Here is a 17587-nt window from a genome sequence, read left to right as displayed (position 1 = left end):
TCTAAGATAAGTCGTAAAGTCAGTATTGCCTCACGTGTTCCAATGTTTCTACGGAATCCAAACTGATCTTCCCCGAGGTTGGCTTCTACTAGTTTTTCCATTCGTCTGTAAAGAATTCGTGTTAGTATTTTGCAGCTGTGACTTATTATACTGATAGTTCGCTAATTTTCACATCTGTCAACACCTGCTTTCTTTGGGATTGGAATTATTATATTCTTCTTGAAGTCTGAGGGTATTTCGCCTGTTTCATACATCTTGCTCACCAGATGGTAGAGTTTTGTCAGGACTGGCTCTCCCAAGGCCATCAGTAGTTCCAATGGAATGTTGTCTACTCCGGGGGCCTTGTTTCGACTCAGGTCTTTCAGTGCTCTGTCAAACTCTTCACGCAGTATCATATCTCCCATTTCATCTTCATCTACATCCTCTTCCATTTCCATAATATTGTCCTCAAAGACAGTATGTGACCAAAATTCTGTCACATTACAAATGATGTACTGTCTGAAAAAACCAGCACAAATATTCAGTCATGTTTCATGTTTCATGAGACCACAAGGTCGGCGGCCCACTGGGTCCCCCCAGGGTCCCCAAGGTCAGCATGGTTGCGACGCTGTCCCGCTGAGATAATAGTCCGGTTAGGACATTATCTGGGCAAGCATCCATGCCAACAAAAGTTGGTACGTGTATTCTTGATTACATTTAAAAGTGGTATGAAGTCTGGCAACTTGTTTTAAATGTTCATAAGTGTAAAACTGTGCACTTTCTAACAGTCCCATCCCCACAGAATGAGGAATTCTTGAAATGATGTAATTTAAACAATTACATTTGAAAAATGGAAAGGCCTACTTGTAAAGCAGACAACACACATAAAAACACATTCAAGCAAGCACAGCTCACAGATGCATGACCACTGTCTCAGGTCACCAAGGCTCACTTGTTGAGCAGCCGTTTTGTTTTGTCTGTCTCCAACTCAGCACATCCTCTACATGGTGAGTAGCAATCTATCCTTTTCATAATATTGTCATTATTCCATTCTAGAGCTTCCATAGTTGAGTTATACATCCATATAAATTTATTGCGTGAACACATAAAAGGGTACTTTCAGTGTGGATATCTGAATTACACTGAAGCAAACTAACAGATGATCTATGAGATTTGATCTACACATTTTCTTAGGGATTCTGAATGCTTAATACTCTGAGGGGCCCTTCAGCAGTCTCTGTGGTGTTGGAAGCTTCATGAGGAACTTGTTGTGATGTGACAAAGTTTGCCACAAAGTCCAATCACAACATACTGACCAAGAAGAACCTCAAATGAATAACAGTGCAACGCTAAAAAATATTTATACTGACATATAATATCACATGCAAAAATGCCAACCTGTACTTCTAACTCTGGAGGCAAAAATTCTGTTGCCTCACACTTTCTCAGCAAATGATTATTCAAATGAGTACTCAAATGGTTATTCAAATCTTTTGTTCACATTGCATTGGAGTCACCAGTGTTTGAAATAATACTCCAGAATAGCCAAGTCTTTTGTCAGCATCTCTTCTGTCTTCTCTAGTTTTCTTAGGTTCTATGGCCAGAGCCACGCCATAGGCTTAGCAGAATTTTCTGGATGAAGTATCAGGAAAGTCAGAGAGGTACAAATCAAATCTACATCTACATCTACATCCATACTCCACAAGCCACCTGATGGTGTGTGGCGGAGGGTACCTTGAGTACCTCTATCGGTTCTCCCTTCTATTCCAGTCTCGTATTGTTCATGGAAAGAAGGATAGTTGGTATGCCTCTGTGTGGGCTCTAATCTCTCTGATTTTATCCTCATGGTCTCTTCGCGAGATATACGTAGGAGGGAGCAATATACTGCTTGACTCTTCGGTGAAGGTATGTTCTCAAAACTTCAACAAAAGCCCGTACCAAGCTACTGAGCGTCTCCCCTGCAGAGTCTTCCACTGGAGTTTATCTATCATCTCCGTAACGCTTTTGCAATTACTAAATGGTCCTGTAATGAAGCACGCTGCTCTCCATTGGATCTTCTCTATCTCTTCTATCAACCCTATCTGGTATGGATCCCACACTGCTGAGCAGTAGTCAAGCAACAGGCAAACAAGAGTACTGTAACCTATTTCCTTTGTTTTTGTATTGCATTTCCTTAGGATTCTTCCAATGAATCTCAGTCTGGCATCTGCTTTACCGACGATCAACTTTATATGATCATTCCATTTTAAATCACTCCTAATGCATACTCCCAGATAATTTATGGCATTAACTGCTTCCAGTTGCTGACCTGATATATTGTAGCTAAATGATAAGGGATCTTTCTTTCTATGTATTCGCAGCACATTACACTTGTCTACATTGAGATTCAATTGCCATTCCTTGCACCATGCATCAATTCGCTGCAGATCCTCCTACATTTCAGTTCAATTTTCCATTGTTACAACCTCTCGATATACCACAGCATCATCCGCAAAAAGCCTCAGTGAACTTCCAATGTCATCCACAAGGTCATTTATGTATATTGTGAACAGCAATGGTCCTACGACACTCCCCTGCGGCACACCTGAAATCACTCTTACTTCGGAAGACTTCTCTCCATTGAGAATGACACACTGCGTTCTGTTATCTAGGAACTCTTCAATCCAATCATACAATTGGTCTGATAGTCAATATGCTCTTACTTTGTTCATTAAACGACTGTGGGGAACTGTATCAAACACCTTGCAGAAGTCAAGAAAAACGGCATCTACCTGTGAACCCATGTCTATGGCCCTCTGAGTTTCGTGGACGAATAGCGCGAGCTGGGTCTCACACTACCGTCTTTTTCAAAACTCATGCTGATTCCTACAGAGTAGATTTCTAATCTCCAGAAAAGTCATTATACTCAAAGATAATACATGTTCCAAAATTCTACAACTGATCGACGTTAGAGATATAGGTCTATAGTTCTGCACATCTGTTCGATGTCCCTTCTTGAAAACGGGGATGATCTGTGCCCTTTTCCAATCCTTTGGAACGCTATGCTCTTCTAGAGACCTATGGTACACTGCTGCAAGAAGGGGGGCAAGTTCCTTCACGTACTCTGTGTAAAATCGAACTGGTATCCCATCAGGTCCAGCGGCCTTTCCTCTTTTGAGTGATTTTAATTCTCTCCATTGAGAATAACACACTGCGTTCTGTTATCTAGGAACTCTTCAATCCAATCATACAATTGGTCTGATAGTCAATATGCTCTTACTTTGTTCATTAAACGACTGTGGGGAACTGTATCAAACACCTTGCAGAAGTCAAGAAAAACGGCATCTACCTGTGAACCCGTGTCTGTGGCCCTCTGAGTCTCGTGGATGAATAGCGTGAGCTGGGTTTCACACTACCGTCTTTTTTTAAACTCATGCTGATTCCTACAGAGTAGATTTCTAATCTCCAGAAAAGTCATTATACTTGAAGATAATACGTGTTCCAAAATTCTACAACTGATCAACGTTAGAGATATAGGTCTATAGTTCTGCACATCTGTTCGATGTCCCTTCTTGAAAACGGGGATGACCTGTGCCCTTTTCCAATCCTTTGGAACGCTATGGTCTTCTAGAGACCTATGGTACACCGCTGCAAGAAGGGGGGGCAAGTTCCTTCGCATACTCTGTGTAAAATCAAACTGGTATCCCATCAGGTCCAGCGGCCTTTCCTCTTTTGAGTGATTTTAATTGTTTCTCTATCACTCTGTCATCTATTTCGATATCTACCATTTTGTCATCTGTGCGACAATCTAGAGAAGGAACTACAGTGCAGTCTTCCTCTGTGAAACAGCTTTGGAAAAAGACATTTAGTATTTTGGCCTTTAGTCTGTCATCCTCTGTTTCAGTACCAGTACCAAAGCATCTGGACATTTTGTTTTGATCCACCTACCACTTTGACATAAGACCAAAATTTCTTCGGATTTTCTGCCAAGTCAGTACATAGAACTTTACTTTCGAATTCATTGAACACCCCTCGCATAGCCCTCCTCACACTACATTTCGCTTCACGTAATTTTCGTTTGTCTACAAGGCTTTGGCTATGTTTATGTTAGCTGTGAAGTTCCCTTTGCTTCCGCAGCAGTTTTCTAACTCGGTTGTTGTACCACGGTGGCTCTTTTCCATCTATTACGATCTTGATTGGCACATACTCATCTAACGCATATTGTACGATGGTTTTGAACTTTGTCCACTGATCCTCAACACTATCTGTACTTGAGACATAACTTCTGTGTTGAACCATCAGGTACTTTGAAACCTGCTTTTTGTCACTTTTGCTAAACAGAAAAATCTTCTTGCCTTTTTTAACATTTCTATTACAGTAACCGCTTTATGATCGCTGATTCCCAGTTCTGCGTTAACTGTTTCAAATAGTTTGGGTCTGTTTGTCACCAGAAGGTCTAATATGTTATCGCCACAAGTTGGTTCTCTGTTTAACTGCTCAAGGTAGTTTTCAGATAAAGCACTTAAAAAAGTTTCACTGGATTCTTTGTCCCTGTGACCCGTTATGAACGTTTGAGTCTCCCAGTCTATATCCGGCAAATTAAAATCTCCACCCAGAACTATAACATGGTGGGGAAATCTACTCGAAATATTTTCCAAATTATCCTTCAGGTGCTCAGCCATAACAGCTGCTGAGCCAGGGGGCCTATAGATACACCCAATTACCATGTCTGAGCCTGCTTTAACTGTGACCTTCACCCAAATTATTTCACATTTCGGATCTCTGTCGATTTCCTTCGATACTATTGCACTTCTTATCGCTATAAACATGCCTCCCCCTTCACTGTCCAGCCTGTCTCTGCGGTATACATTCCAGTCTGAGTTTAGGATTTCATTACTGTTTACATCTGGTTTCAGCCAACTTTCTGTCCCTAGTACTATGTGGATATTGTGACTGTTTATTAATGAGAGCAGTTCTGGGGCCTTTCTATATACGCTCCTGCAGTTTACTATTATCACATTAATATTGTTATTCCCTGTTGCATTTTGCCTACTCCTACCTTGCCGTGTCTCAGGAGGCGTCTTGTCGGGCCTAGGGAGGGAATTCTCTAACCTAAAAAACCCACATGTGCACTCCACACGTACTCCGCTACCCTTGTAGCCGCTTCCTGCGTGTAGTGCACGCCTGACCTATTCAGGGGGACCCTACATTTCTCAACCTGATAGTGGAGGTTGAGAAATTTGCACCCCAGATCTCCGCAGAATCGTCTGAGCCTCTGGTTTAAGCCTTCTACTCGGCTCCAAACCAGAGGACCGCGATCGGTTCTGGGAACGATACTACAAATAATTAGCTCAGATTCCACCCCATGAGCGAGGCTTTCTGCCTTCACCAACTCTGCCAACCGCCTGTACGAACTGAGGATGACTTCAGAACCCAGAAGGCAGGAGTCATTGGTGCCAACATGAGCAAAAATTTGCAGTCGGGTGCACCCAGTGCTCTCTATCGCCGTCGGCAGGGCCTCCTCCACATCTCGGATGAGACCTCCTGGCAAGCAGACAGAGTGAACACTGGCCTTCTTCCCCGACCTTTCCGCTATGGTACTAATGGTGAGAGGTGATTGTTGGGACAATCTGTTGTTGAACCTCCTCTCCTTCCTTATCTTGTTTCCAATGATTACCTGGAATCTCTAATCACTTATTATGCTATTAACTGGTTGCACTATTGTTCTGCAAGGTATAATTTGAAGTGTCAAAAGAAGCAGTGTGATCAACAAATGTTTTGAATGATCTTATCTTAGCTTCATTTAGAACTCAGCCTCTGTGAAGAATGTAAGAGACAACGTTTAGTCACCGCAGCTGCAACCTTGCCTGAAGTCTGACTAATCAATTGGAATATGTTCTAGGATATCACGATTCATTTGGTTATGGAGCATCCTTTCAAAGAGTTTGTAGGAGAAGTTAAGAAGTGCTATGAAGTGATAATTTTCTATCTTCTTGCTGGGTTGACCAGGTATCAAAGTAGAAATTATTTTTGCTTTCTTGATATTTGATGGTAAGTGACCAGTCTATAGGATGACAGTAAAGAAGTGCACCAAATACTTCTTAGCATATCCACCTGTAACATTCAGGATGGATGCCATCAAATCCAGGACCCCTAAAATGCTTGAAGTCCTTCATTGCCATGTCAGTATGTGAAACTATGAAGGGATTTCCATATTCTAATGATGTAGATCCAGACATTTTCAGATCACGAAGCTGACATCTAATAAAGCTGGTATGTTTGTAGCTGGATAGTATTCTTGATGTAGTAACGACTTGGGAAGAAATATGGTTTGGTGCCACTATAGAAATATTTCCTCATACTGTTCCACTTCCTCTGAATCTTTTCAGAAGACTGCATGCTGTCCTGCTCAAGTGGGTCAAGCCCATATTTTTACCTGTTTCTGTCCATTTTTGCATCATATTCCAGTTCTTCCAGGACTTATTTTTCATTTTTTTGTTTCAAATGAATCTGCTCTAATCATTTCACAGCCACTGTTTCCTAGTTAATAGGCTTTTACTTAGCACTTAAACCACATTAGGGGCTATTGCATTCTTTTCGGTATGTGATTTTACCATTTCAAAATCTGGGCCAACATTATACCAAAGTAGTGGTATGTGGTCCCAGAAACTTTTTTCTAAGTAATGAGGAAATAAATTGTATTAGACTAAAGAATTAGGGTGACATAGCAATAAAACATGGCAATACTAATGAGAACACACTAAATTGAACAGATTCAAACAAAGACAGACAATGTCTGTTGTGTATACAACAGACATGACGCTTACAAATTAATAAAATGAATTAAAATACTTAAACAAAAGAATAGGAATCCTCTAGCCTCTATATTACATAAAATTGTCTAACTATCGTGTTCAAAAGTATCCCCTCTCGAAAAGTAATTTCGATGGAGATATTTTTCTTACAACAGATGTTCTGACATATGACATGACATCTTTCGTGTGACACCACTTTCAGTATTTTTTACATTTCTCTACACTCTCTGCTGTAGTGTCTTCAACTGAATTCACCCCTATGATTACACCAGGGTAAGCTGGATAGTATAGTAGCAGGGGTTGTGTGGCGTGGACTGGGCGGTTTTTTAGGTTAGATGGCCTCGGGCAAATACAGAAAGGGCAACAGCCTCAAAAGGTGCGGGGCAAAGTCAGGACATGCGGGGACCAAGCAGCAATTGGTATTGTAATTGTAAACTGTCGAAGCTGCATTGGTAAAGTACCGGAACTTCATGCCCTGATAGAAAGCACTGAAGCTGAAATCGTTATAGGTACAGAAAGCTGGCTGAAGCCAGAGATAAGTTCTGCCAAAATTTTTACAAAGGCACAGATGGTGTTTAGAAAGGATAGATTGCATGCAACCGGTGGTGGCGTGTTTCTTGCTGTTAGTAGTAGTTTATCCTGTAGTGAAGTAGAAGTGAATAGTGGCAGAACAACTGAGAGAAAATTTGGAATACATTTCACATAAATTTTCTCAGCATGTTATAGTCTTAGGTGGAGATTTCAATTTACCAGATATAGACTGGGCCACTTAGATGTTTAGGATGGGTGGTAGGGACAAAGCATCGAGTGACATTATACTGAGTGCACTATTCGAAAATTACCTCGAGCAGTTAAACAGAGAACCGACTCATGGAGATAACATCTTGGACCTACTGATAACAAACAGACCTGAACTTTTTGACTCTGTAAGTGCAGAACAGGGAATCAGTGATCATAAGGCCATTGCAGCATCCCTGAATATGGAAGTTAATAGGAATATAAAAAAAGGGAGGAAGGTTTATCTGTTTAGCAAGATTAATAGAAGGCAGATTTCAGACTACCTAACAGATCAAAACGAAAATTTCTGTTCCGACACTGACAATGTTGAGTGTTATGGAAAACGTTCAAGGCAATCGTAAAATGAGTTTCAGACCGGTATGTGCCGAGTAACACTGTGAGGGATGGGAAAAACCTACCGTGGTTCAACAACAAAGTTAGGAAACTACTACGAAAGCAAAGAGAGCTTCATTCCAAGTTTAAATGCAGCCAAAACCTCTCAGACAAACAGAAGCTAAACAATGTCAAAGTTAGCGTAACGAGGGCTATGCATGAAACGTTCAGTGAATTCAAAAGTAAAACTTTATTTACCGACTTGACAGAAAATCCTCGGAAGTTCTGGTCTTACGTTAAATCACTAAGTGGCTCGAAACAGCATATCCAGACACTCCGGGATGATGATGGTATTGAAACAGAGGATGATACGCGTAAAGCTGAAATACCAAACACCTTTTTCCAAAGCTGTTTCACAGAGGAAGACTGCACTGCAGTTCCTTCTCAAAATCCTCGCACAAACGAAAAAATGGCTGACATCGAAATAAGTGTCCAAGGAATAGAAAAGCAACTGGAATCACTCAACAGAGGAAAGTCCACTGGACCTGACGGGATACCAATTCGATTCTACACGGAGTACACAATAGAACTTGCCCCCCTTCTAACAGCCGTGTACCGCATGTCTCTAGAGGAACGGAAAGTTCCAAATGATTGGAAAAGAGCACAGGTAGTCCCAGTCTTCAAGAAGGGTCGTTGAGCAGATGTGGAAAACTATAGACCTATCTCTGACGTCGATCGGTTGTAGAATTTTAGAACATGTTTTTTGCTCCCGTATCATGTCGTTTTTGGAAACCCAGAATATACTCTGCAGGAATCAACATGGATTCCAGAAACAGCGATCGTGTGAGACTAAACTCGCTTTATTTGTTCATGAGACCCAGAAAATATTAGATACAGGCTCCCAGGTAGATGCTATTTTCCTTGACTTCCGGAAGGCATTCGATACAGTTCCGCACTGTCACCTGATAAACAAAGTAAGAGCCTACAGAATATCAGACCAGCTGTGTGGGTGGATTGAAGAGTTTTTAGTAAACAGAACACAGCATGTTGTTATCAATGGAGAGACGTCTACAGACGTTAAGGTAACCTCTGGCATGCCACAGGGGAATGTTATGGGACCATTGCTTTTCACAATATATATAAATGACCTAGTAGATAGTGTCGGAAGTTCCACGCGGCTTTTCGCGGATGATGCTGTAGTATACAGAGAAGTTGCAGCATTAGAAAATTGTAGCGAAATGCAGGAAGATCTGCAGCGGATAAGCACTTGGTGCAGGGAGTGGCAACTGACCCTTAACATAGGTAAATGTAATGTATTGCGAATACATAGAAAGAAGGATCCTTTATTGTATGATTATATGATAGCAGAACAAACACTGGTAGCAGTTACTTCTGTAAAATATCTGGGAGTATGCGTGTGGAACGATTTGAAGTGGAATAATCACATAAAATTAATTGTTGGTGAGGTGGGTAACAGGTTGAGATTAATTGGGAGAGTCCTTAGAAAATGTAGTCCATCAACAAAGGAGGTGGCTTAAAAAACACTCGTTCGACCTATACTTGAGTATTGCTCATCGGTGTGGGATCCGTACCAGATCAGGTTGACGGAGGAGATAGAGAAGATCCAAAGAAGGGCGGCGCATTTCGTCACAGGGTTATTTGGTAACCTTGATAGCGTTACGAAGATGTTTAGCAAACTCAAGTGGCAGACTCTGCAAGAGAGGTGCTCTGTATCGCAGTGTAGCTTGCTCGCCAGGTTTCGAGAGGGTGCTTTCTGGATGAGGTATCGAATATATTGCTTCCCCCTACTTATACCTCCTGAGGAGATCACAAATGTAAAATTAGAGAGATTCAAGCGTGCACGGAGGCTTTCAGACAGTCGTTCTTCCCGCGAACCATACGTGACTGGAATAGAAAAGGGAGGTAATGGCAGTGGCACATAAAGTGCCCTCCGCCACACACCATTGGGTGGCTTGCGGAGTATAAATGTAGATGTAGATGTACTCATGTTTTTTGTATATAACAGTCACAAAATTGCCCAAATTCAGATTGGCAAATAGATCTTGCTTCTGAAATAGTCCCACAGCTGTAAGTTCTTCTGAGCTCTTCCTCAGAGAACCCCAACTCTGATGATGAATCTTGAACACTAACATTATCAGTGTTAGTTCCTGTGTTTTCATAAGTCTCTTTTATTTTCCTGGGTCCTCCCCTCTTTTTGGGGACAGAACTAGAAAAAGTAGGTATAGACTTGGTGCAGACCATCCCACAACTTAACAACTTCCAGATTAATAATAAAATGTGAAGAATTACTTGACCTTATTTTCAGAGTATAAAAGTAAATGCTTATTGTAGTTCATTGTGAACTGACAAAATTTTTCTCACTTGTATGCATGAACCTACAACACAAAGTAGGAAGATAACAAAATTCGTGCTTCTTCCTTGCTGTTCAAAATATTATCATTGGACTTTGGTGGCTCCTTTTTGCAGCATTTCAAATATCTGAGAAGCTTGCTAGTGCTGCCATCTATCATTTAGGATAGGTACTATTTGCATGCACCTGCACATGCATCTGCACATACTGAATATCAATGTTTTTCCTGCTTGTTGCCTCCTAATGGCCAATGTATCCCCAGTTGATGGTGGTTCAGTCGCTATATCATGGTCTCCACTTTGCTGAAAGCTCCAATATACTGTATTATGAATAGTGGTTTATTGGCCTCATAATGTACATAATCTACATAATTTGATTCACATACAAAAGACATGTCAACATAGAACAACTGATGTTAACAAATTGATTATAATTATTGTAATAATACAGTTTTGTTATGTATACATACAGTAAATCCTAACACTTAATTACCCCTCATTCAGATTATCATTTCATCCTCTATGGATTCTTCTACTGAATAGTAGCATTTTTCCCACAGAATCTGCTGTAGCCATGTTTTTAGCATCTCTGCCTTCATATTAAATATGTTTTTGCACATTAACTTGTTATATATTGTCATCCCCATATACTGTAGAGTCCATGCACATAATTTCAATTGATGCATGGGTAGCCTAAAATTATTTTCATTTCCCACGATATATGTGTGGTGAAAATGATTCTCCTCAAATACAGGGTGGGGCACGAAATGTGTTACCATTTTGTTTTTGAATATAAACTTTATTGTCAATACAATCTGAAAGGAACATATACTACAATGAAGAGCCGTCCATGGAGATTTGTTCTAACTCAGCACGAGCTCAATATGTCCACCATTTCGTTTCCTAACTTCCTTAAAATGAACGCTGAAGTTAGTGATTACCCTACGGCACATGTCTTCCGTAATTTAACTGCAAGCTTGAAGAATAAGTCTTCTGAGCTCCATTAAATCATGTGGCTATTTCAGGAAAATTGTTTCCTTTAGGTACCCCAAAGAAAAAAAGTCACATGGATTGAGGTCTGGACTATTGGGGGGCCAATTTTGTCCATCATTGAATCGACCTGGGAACCTGAGTGAAATGATCCGCATGTCGAAATGCTCGTGTAAAAACTCCAACACAGTGTTTGCAGTATGTGGCCTTGCTCCATCATGCATGAACCACTGCATGTTGAAGGGCAAGACAGTAGCAAGAAGCTGTGGAATGAAGCTATTGTGAAGGATGCTCAAATAACGCTCACTGTTCACAGTTTCTTCAAAGAAAAAGTCCGTGACTGGAAATTGCTACCCACACTGTAATCCTCAGAGCATAATGTTGTCGTTCATGATGCACTTGTGGGTTTTCAGTGGCCCAAAAGCATACATTTTGTTTGTTAACCACACTGTCTGAATGAAAATGTGCCTCGTATGAAAACCAAACATTGTTGAGAGTTTCTTCCCTATCCTCCGCCCACTGAGCAAACAGTAGTCTCTGCTGCTTGTGTTCTTCAGTGAGCTTCTGTGCACAGGTCATCTTGTATGGGTATATATGGGGGTCACTTTTAAGAATGCATTGAATGGAGCATCTGGATATTCCCAGTTGTACTGCTGCCTTTCTACATGATTTCCTGGGACTTCTCTGTACATCAACTTGTACCACTTCAATATTCTCCAGCAAACAAACAGGCTTAGGCCGAGGTTGCTTCTCTTCCAATATTGTTCCTTCCTGTAAAAATTTATTGTACAACCTGTAGATGGTCTTCTTGCAAGGGACCCATCGTGTGTTAAACTGTTGTCAAAAATGCCTCTGAGTCACAACAATGCTTTTCGTTTCATGAAAAAGTAACACAATTGCCAATCGTTGCTGTGTCGTCAGTCATTCATTGTCAGCCATTACTGCTTACTAGTCTCCTAGCGGCAGTATCATGAATTACGTGTCATTTCATAACTCATTTGTTTTTCCAAGCTCTGCTGTAGCGATCCCAACGGGATATCTAATGTGCGTTGTAAATTTTGAAAGAAACAATTGGTTAAACATTTCGTGCGCCACCCTGTAATTTTTGTCTGCTGTGAAAGAAGATTCTAATTTTGTAAATCTGTATGGGGGCACAATTAGGATTCACAGATTCTGAAACAATGGGCCATAAGACTCTGTTTGCTGTGCAGTACACAATTATCTGATAATTTTCTTCTGCAGTTTCAGTATTTGAGATACACTATGTGACTTCCCCAGAAAACCATACCATATATAATGACAGATTCAAAATAACTTATCAGATGGAATTTTCTAGTATTTGTATTGCAAATACAAAAATGCTTAATTTATTTGATGGGAACTCAATATGTGTATTCTGGCTTAAGTTCTTGTCCACATTTAGTCCTAGGAATTAGATCATTCAACTTCTTCCATAAGCTGATTGTTACATTGTAGTTTAAGTTCCACACATTTCAGTGTTTGGTTTTTGGAATATATCATTTGGATCTTCAAACAATGGAAAATCCAGGATGGAATGCAACAATATTAGAGAAGGAGAGTTGCTACTCACCATATAGCGGAGATGCTGAGTTGGGATAGGCACAACAAAAAGATTCACACAATTATAGCTTTCAGCCATTAAGGCCTTTGTCAGCAATAGACACACAAACACACATGCACACACACACACACACACACACACACACACACACACACACACACACACACACACACACACTCATGCAAATGCAACTTGCACACACGTCTGCAGTCTCAGATAACTGTAACCACAGTCTAATTTGTAGATAAGCAAGGCATGGTTCAAGGAGTCAAATGTTTTTGTAAAATCACAAAAGATACTTACAGCTTTACTCCTTTTGTGCAATGATTTGCATACCTTTTCAATACAGATTCATTTTCATCATTCCATCCTGGAATTTTTTTATATCCTCTTGGCTTATGCTTTTTAGCTGTTGCTGTTAGTGCACCAATGAAGCAATAGTAGTTGTTATGTGATGGAAGGATCCAGCAGATACACTTGTCAAGTTCCACAAATAACTTTACTCAATCAGAGTTCTGAAAGTTCTATTGAGTGTGTGGAGTTGTTGAGATGACAGACAGTATGATTCCAATTGTATTATTTCTGTTCAGTGCTGGCTGTGAGGAAAGGCATCTATCACTTCTCTTGTGGCATTTATGGGAAAGCCACTTTCATTGCAGCTGACAAAATGTAAGTCGGAGTTTGTATCAATGCTCCAACCAGCTGGCCTGAAAATACCTTCATCTTTGTATCAAAAACTAGATGAAGTTTCTTCTCTTCACCCCATTCTGTAATCACATATCCATTTCTGTCTCTGACGGAATACTTCAGAAATTTGTGGTGACTCTGAAGGCACCTACATATATTGCATGACTTTCTACAGTCTGAACGAAAAGTCACAGCCATAGTGTCTCAGGTGGCTTGCAGATATTTCTAAGTGTTGCCACGCAATTTTATGACAACAGTATTTACGTCAGACTCCACATTTTCAGAAATCAACAAAACCTCATTTATGTTGCTCCGGGTGTATATAGAAACTCATACACTTCATGGTACATTATTCCAAATGCAGTGAACCAAGAATTTGACCTCTGTTTTGGAATTGTTCTTCATCAGAAGCATGCATTTCCTTACAATGACAACATCAGTGTCATTGTCCAGCAAGAATTTTGACAAGTACTCCCACTTTGGCTTGATAATGCTTTTGGTGTTCAGTTGGAGTAGTCAGATTCTTGGTCCAATGTTTCTCATTAATAAGCTCTGAGAAGAACTGTTTCTGCTATTTGGTTGATGTGCCATTGTATTACTGTTGTTTCTTAGCTCTACCTAGGAAGCAAGTGTAGTTTAAAAGATGTGATGAACATGAACAACTTTAGCACCCTATCAGTCCAGATATTTCCATTTTATAAAAGACTCTTGTGTTTTATTAAATGTTCACACCTCTGCATTGGGCATTATAAACAATATCTTAAGCATTTCACATAATGCATCATCAAAGGACATCTGCTACCAGCTGATAACTCATACAAAAGATAATGTTGGGTATGACTTGGCTGTTTGACATTTTAGCATTAGTAGCAGTTATTATAGAAGCTGCACTAACACTTTCACTGTATCTTTACATGTGTAATGAGTGGTATGGAAAATATGAAATTACGATTGGGTAATAACAAATATGTGTTAACATAAAAATAAAAATAAAAAAGTGTTTTACACCCAGAGCCAGAAAATTACTGCCTACACTGGGAAATACAAGGTCACCACAAGTTGTACTTGATGTCCGTGAACTTTGTAAACAGGATGTAAGTCTCTGATTGGAGGCTCTTTTTTTCTTCCACCCCCTTCTTTCTTTGTCCCTTCTTCTCCTTCTCTCTCTGTCTCTCTATGTCTATCTATCTGATGATGAGTAAACATTTTTCTCATTCCAACAGATGTTTCAGATTGTGAAATCATCTGAAACAGTTGAAATAGCAGCAGTAAGTCCTTACATCCTGTTGCATTGATATGTTCATCAATCTTCCAGTTCATCTTTTCTAAACATATGTTTATACTTCATAAGTCTGTATTTGAAGAAATGTGTCTTTGAACTGATTTTTTATGAAGAAGACCTCTAATTTAGCAAATCTCATATTTTCTCCTTACGTATAATTGCAAATGTATAATATACAATATTTTGAATTGTACATTTTTTTACATAAGGTCTTCATTTGTGTTTCAGTAGATCCCACAATGGATACAGGACCTGAGGCAGCTGGAAGCAATGACAATGAGACACAAATGAATAGAAAACTTGGGGAGAAGATTCACTATATAGTAACTAACATCACAGTAGAACCTCTGGCGATATTATACTGCATGCCACTGTTACTCACATCATTTGCAACTAGCAATTTAAATTTAGAAAAAGCCTGTCGTGTGAATCTTGAATACAACAGCACAGTGTGTGATGCAATAACTGCAAGAAATATAAGTGAGCTTAAAGAAGAGGAAACAAAAATACAAACTGTAGTTGCCAATATGCAAAATTGGAGAAACATTCTACGTTTCTCAGTTCCAGCAATTTTCATAATATTTATTGGTTCATGGAGTGACCGTACCAGTAAGCGGAAGCCTTTGCTATTGTTTCCAATATTTGGAGAACTTTTATCTAGCATTGGACTTTTGCTATGCACCTACTATTACCTGGAGTGGCCTGTGGAAGTTGCAGGAGTGATTGAGGGCTTATTTCCAGCAGTTACAGGCAGCAATATGGTATTCACCATGGCTCTGTATAGTTATGTGTCAGATATTACAACAGAAGAAGATAGAACATTTCGCATTGGTATAATAAACATGGTTATTTTCTTGTGCTCATTAGTTGGACAATTCATTGGTGGTATACTCCTTGAAAAAGTTACATTTTATGGCATGTTTTCAATTGCTGCCATCTCATATGCCTGTGGCCTTATATATTGTTGGTTTTATGTTAAAGAAATACAAAAAGATACAATTTCTTTGACTGATAGAAACAAAAAAATCAATTTTTTTGACGTTGGTCTTGTGAGAGAAACATTTTTTATCTTATTCAAAAGAAGAGAAAACTATGAAAGACTAGTGTTGTGTCTACTAATGTGTGCATTTATATCATCAGCTGGTCCTCCCTTCGGTAAGTTAGCTGTATTAATTCTTTCTCTTTTTTGAATGAAGTAACTTCATTTGTTTTATCTTCTTACACTCAGACTCTGTTTTTAGGGGAGACAACACTTGCATATTTCTTCATGAGACAGCAGTTTGGTTGGGATGAAAAAGATGCCACTTACTTTTTTACATACAGTGCAGTTATTTCTTTCATAGGTGACTGATTTTTATATACTCTCTGACATCTGAAACATAAGTTATTTAGTTACAAAAATAGAAAAATACTCCTTTTTCTTTCTATTCCAGGAACACTTTTCACAGTAAGTGTGCTAAGCAAAATGGTTAAACTGAATGACTGCTTGATTGGATTAATAGTGAGCATTAGCAGACTGATTGCTGATTTTTGTTATGCTTTCACTTATAGAGAATGGCAGCTGTACTTGGGTGAGTTATGACAGATTATTCATGGTATGATACAGCATACTGATTATTTATAAAGATTATTAAGTTGCTTCAAGCAATTATTCTACCAGCATGCTGTCATATTGATGGGTTAAAGTGTTTAGTAATTTTTAAAAGACTTTTGATCACTTGGTAACTCAGTCCATACTGCTTATCACACTTCTTATAAATATGTACAAATTAAAACTACGAATATGGAGGCTACATTGCATTCTAAATTATTCCTCATGTTCCATAAATTTGACCATGAAGGAGAGCCTTCAAGGATGTAGAACAAGTCAAGGTTTACAGGCAAATCAGTGCAGACAGTTCCTATAAATCATACTAACAACAAATTCTCTTTGGTGCTAGTCTACACTCATTGCTAATTATAGGTTATGTTATCTGACTGATTCCAAATAGCACTATCACTTGACTGCATAGTGGAAGAATTAAATATAGAGTGGTGCAAAATGAATGCATAGATTTTAGTTGCATAGTACAAACCACTCTCCCTTCTTCTGCAACAGACAAAACTTCATTATCAGCAACTGATCCTGGGTGACATCATCACTTGTAATCTACCCCTCGCTCATGTTTATTTATTTATTTATCTATTTATTTATTCATCCGTAAACAAATTTCTTTGTATGGATGTCGTCATTTTACAGACATATGTACATTATTTTGTCACATAAGATAATGAAATACAAGCTATTTTATCATTGAATTATATAATGCAGAAGAACCTGCTTCAATCAAAAGAAATAGATCACAAGACTCCTCTAATACCTGTATGGGTAAATTACAATCTAGAATGTCCACTTTATAATAGATTAACCTGATTATGTATTTATGCCAATTTTATGCTGCATAAATTCTCTAATCGAGTAAAAACTATTTTTTAGTAATTATTCTTTAAGGAATGCTTTAAATTTACAGAGTACCTTTATGTTTTTGATTTCTTTGGCAATTTATTGTATATCTTGTCACCTTGGTAAAACACAGTGGTTTGGGTTTTAGTTTTATTCATTCTGTCTAGATACAAGCAATTACTGTTTCTGGTTTGGTGATAATGTATGTAGCTGTTTGTTAAATATTGCTCAATATTTTTGTGGATAAAAACTGTAGTTTGCAAGATATATTCACTTGGCATTGTCAGAATACCCCATTTTTTAAATAGCTCACTGCAGTGTGCTCTTTTGTGGCTCTTGCTCATTATTCT

At 39.1% G+C, this 17587-nt stretch overlaps 1 protein-coding gene across 5 annotated transcripts in view; it reads left to right on the top strand.

Annotated features, from left to right (window-relative positions):
• Positions 1-17587, top strand: part of LOC124615657 (proton-coupled folate transporter-like) — a 257418-nt gene that overhangs the window by 167158 nt on the left and 72673 nt on the right. For 3 of the 5 annotated variants that reach the window (XM_047143676.1, XM_047143678.1, XM_047143679.1), the window contains exons 2-4: positions 15026-15949; positions 16036-16137; positions 16228-16365. In XM_047143676.1, coding sequence (XP_046999632.1) covers positions 15026-15949; positions 16036-16137; positions 16228-16365 — 1164 coding nt within the window. Of the gene's footprint in view, positions 1-13049; positions 14781-15022; positions 15950-16035; positions 16138-16227; positions 16366-17587 lie in introns of those variants that run through there. The other 2 variants (XM_047143677.1, XM_047143675.1) reach the window with 2 other exon arrangements.

The sequence above is a fragment of the Schistocerca americana genome, chromosome 5, assembly GCF_021461395.2.
Source record: "Schistocerca americana isolate TAMUIC-IGC-003095 chromosome 5, iqSchAmer2.1, whole genome shotgun sequence".
In the NCBI taxonomy this organism is placed as follows: Eukaryota; Metazoa; Arthropoda; class Insecta; order Orthoptera; family Acrididae; genus Schistocerca; species Schistocerca americana.
This window is presented reverse-complemented; position numbering and strand designations above follow the sequence as displayed.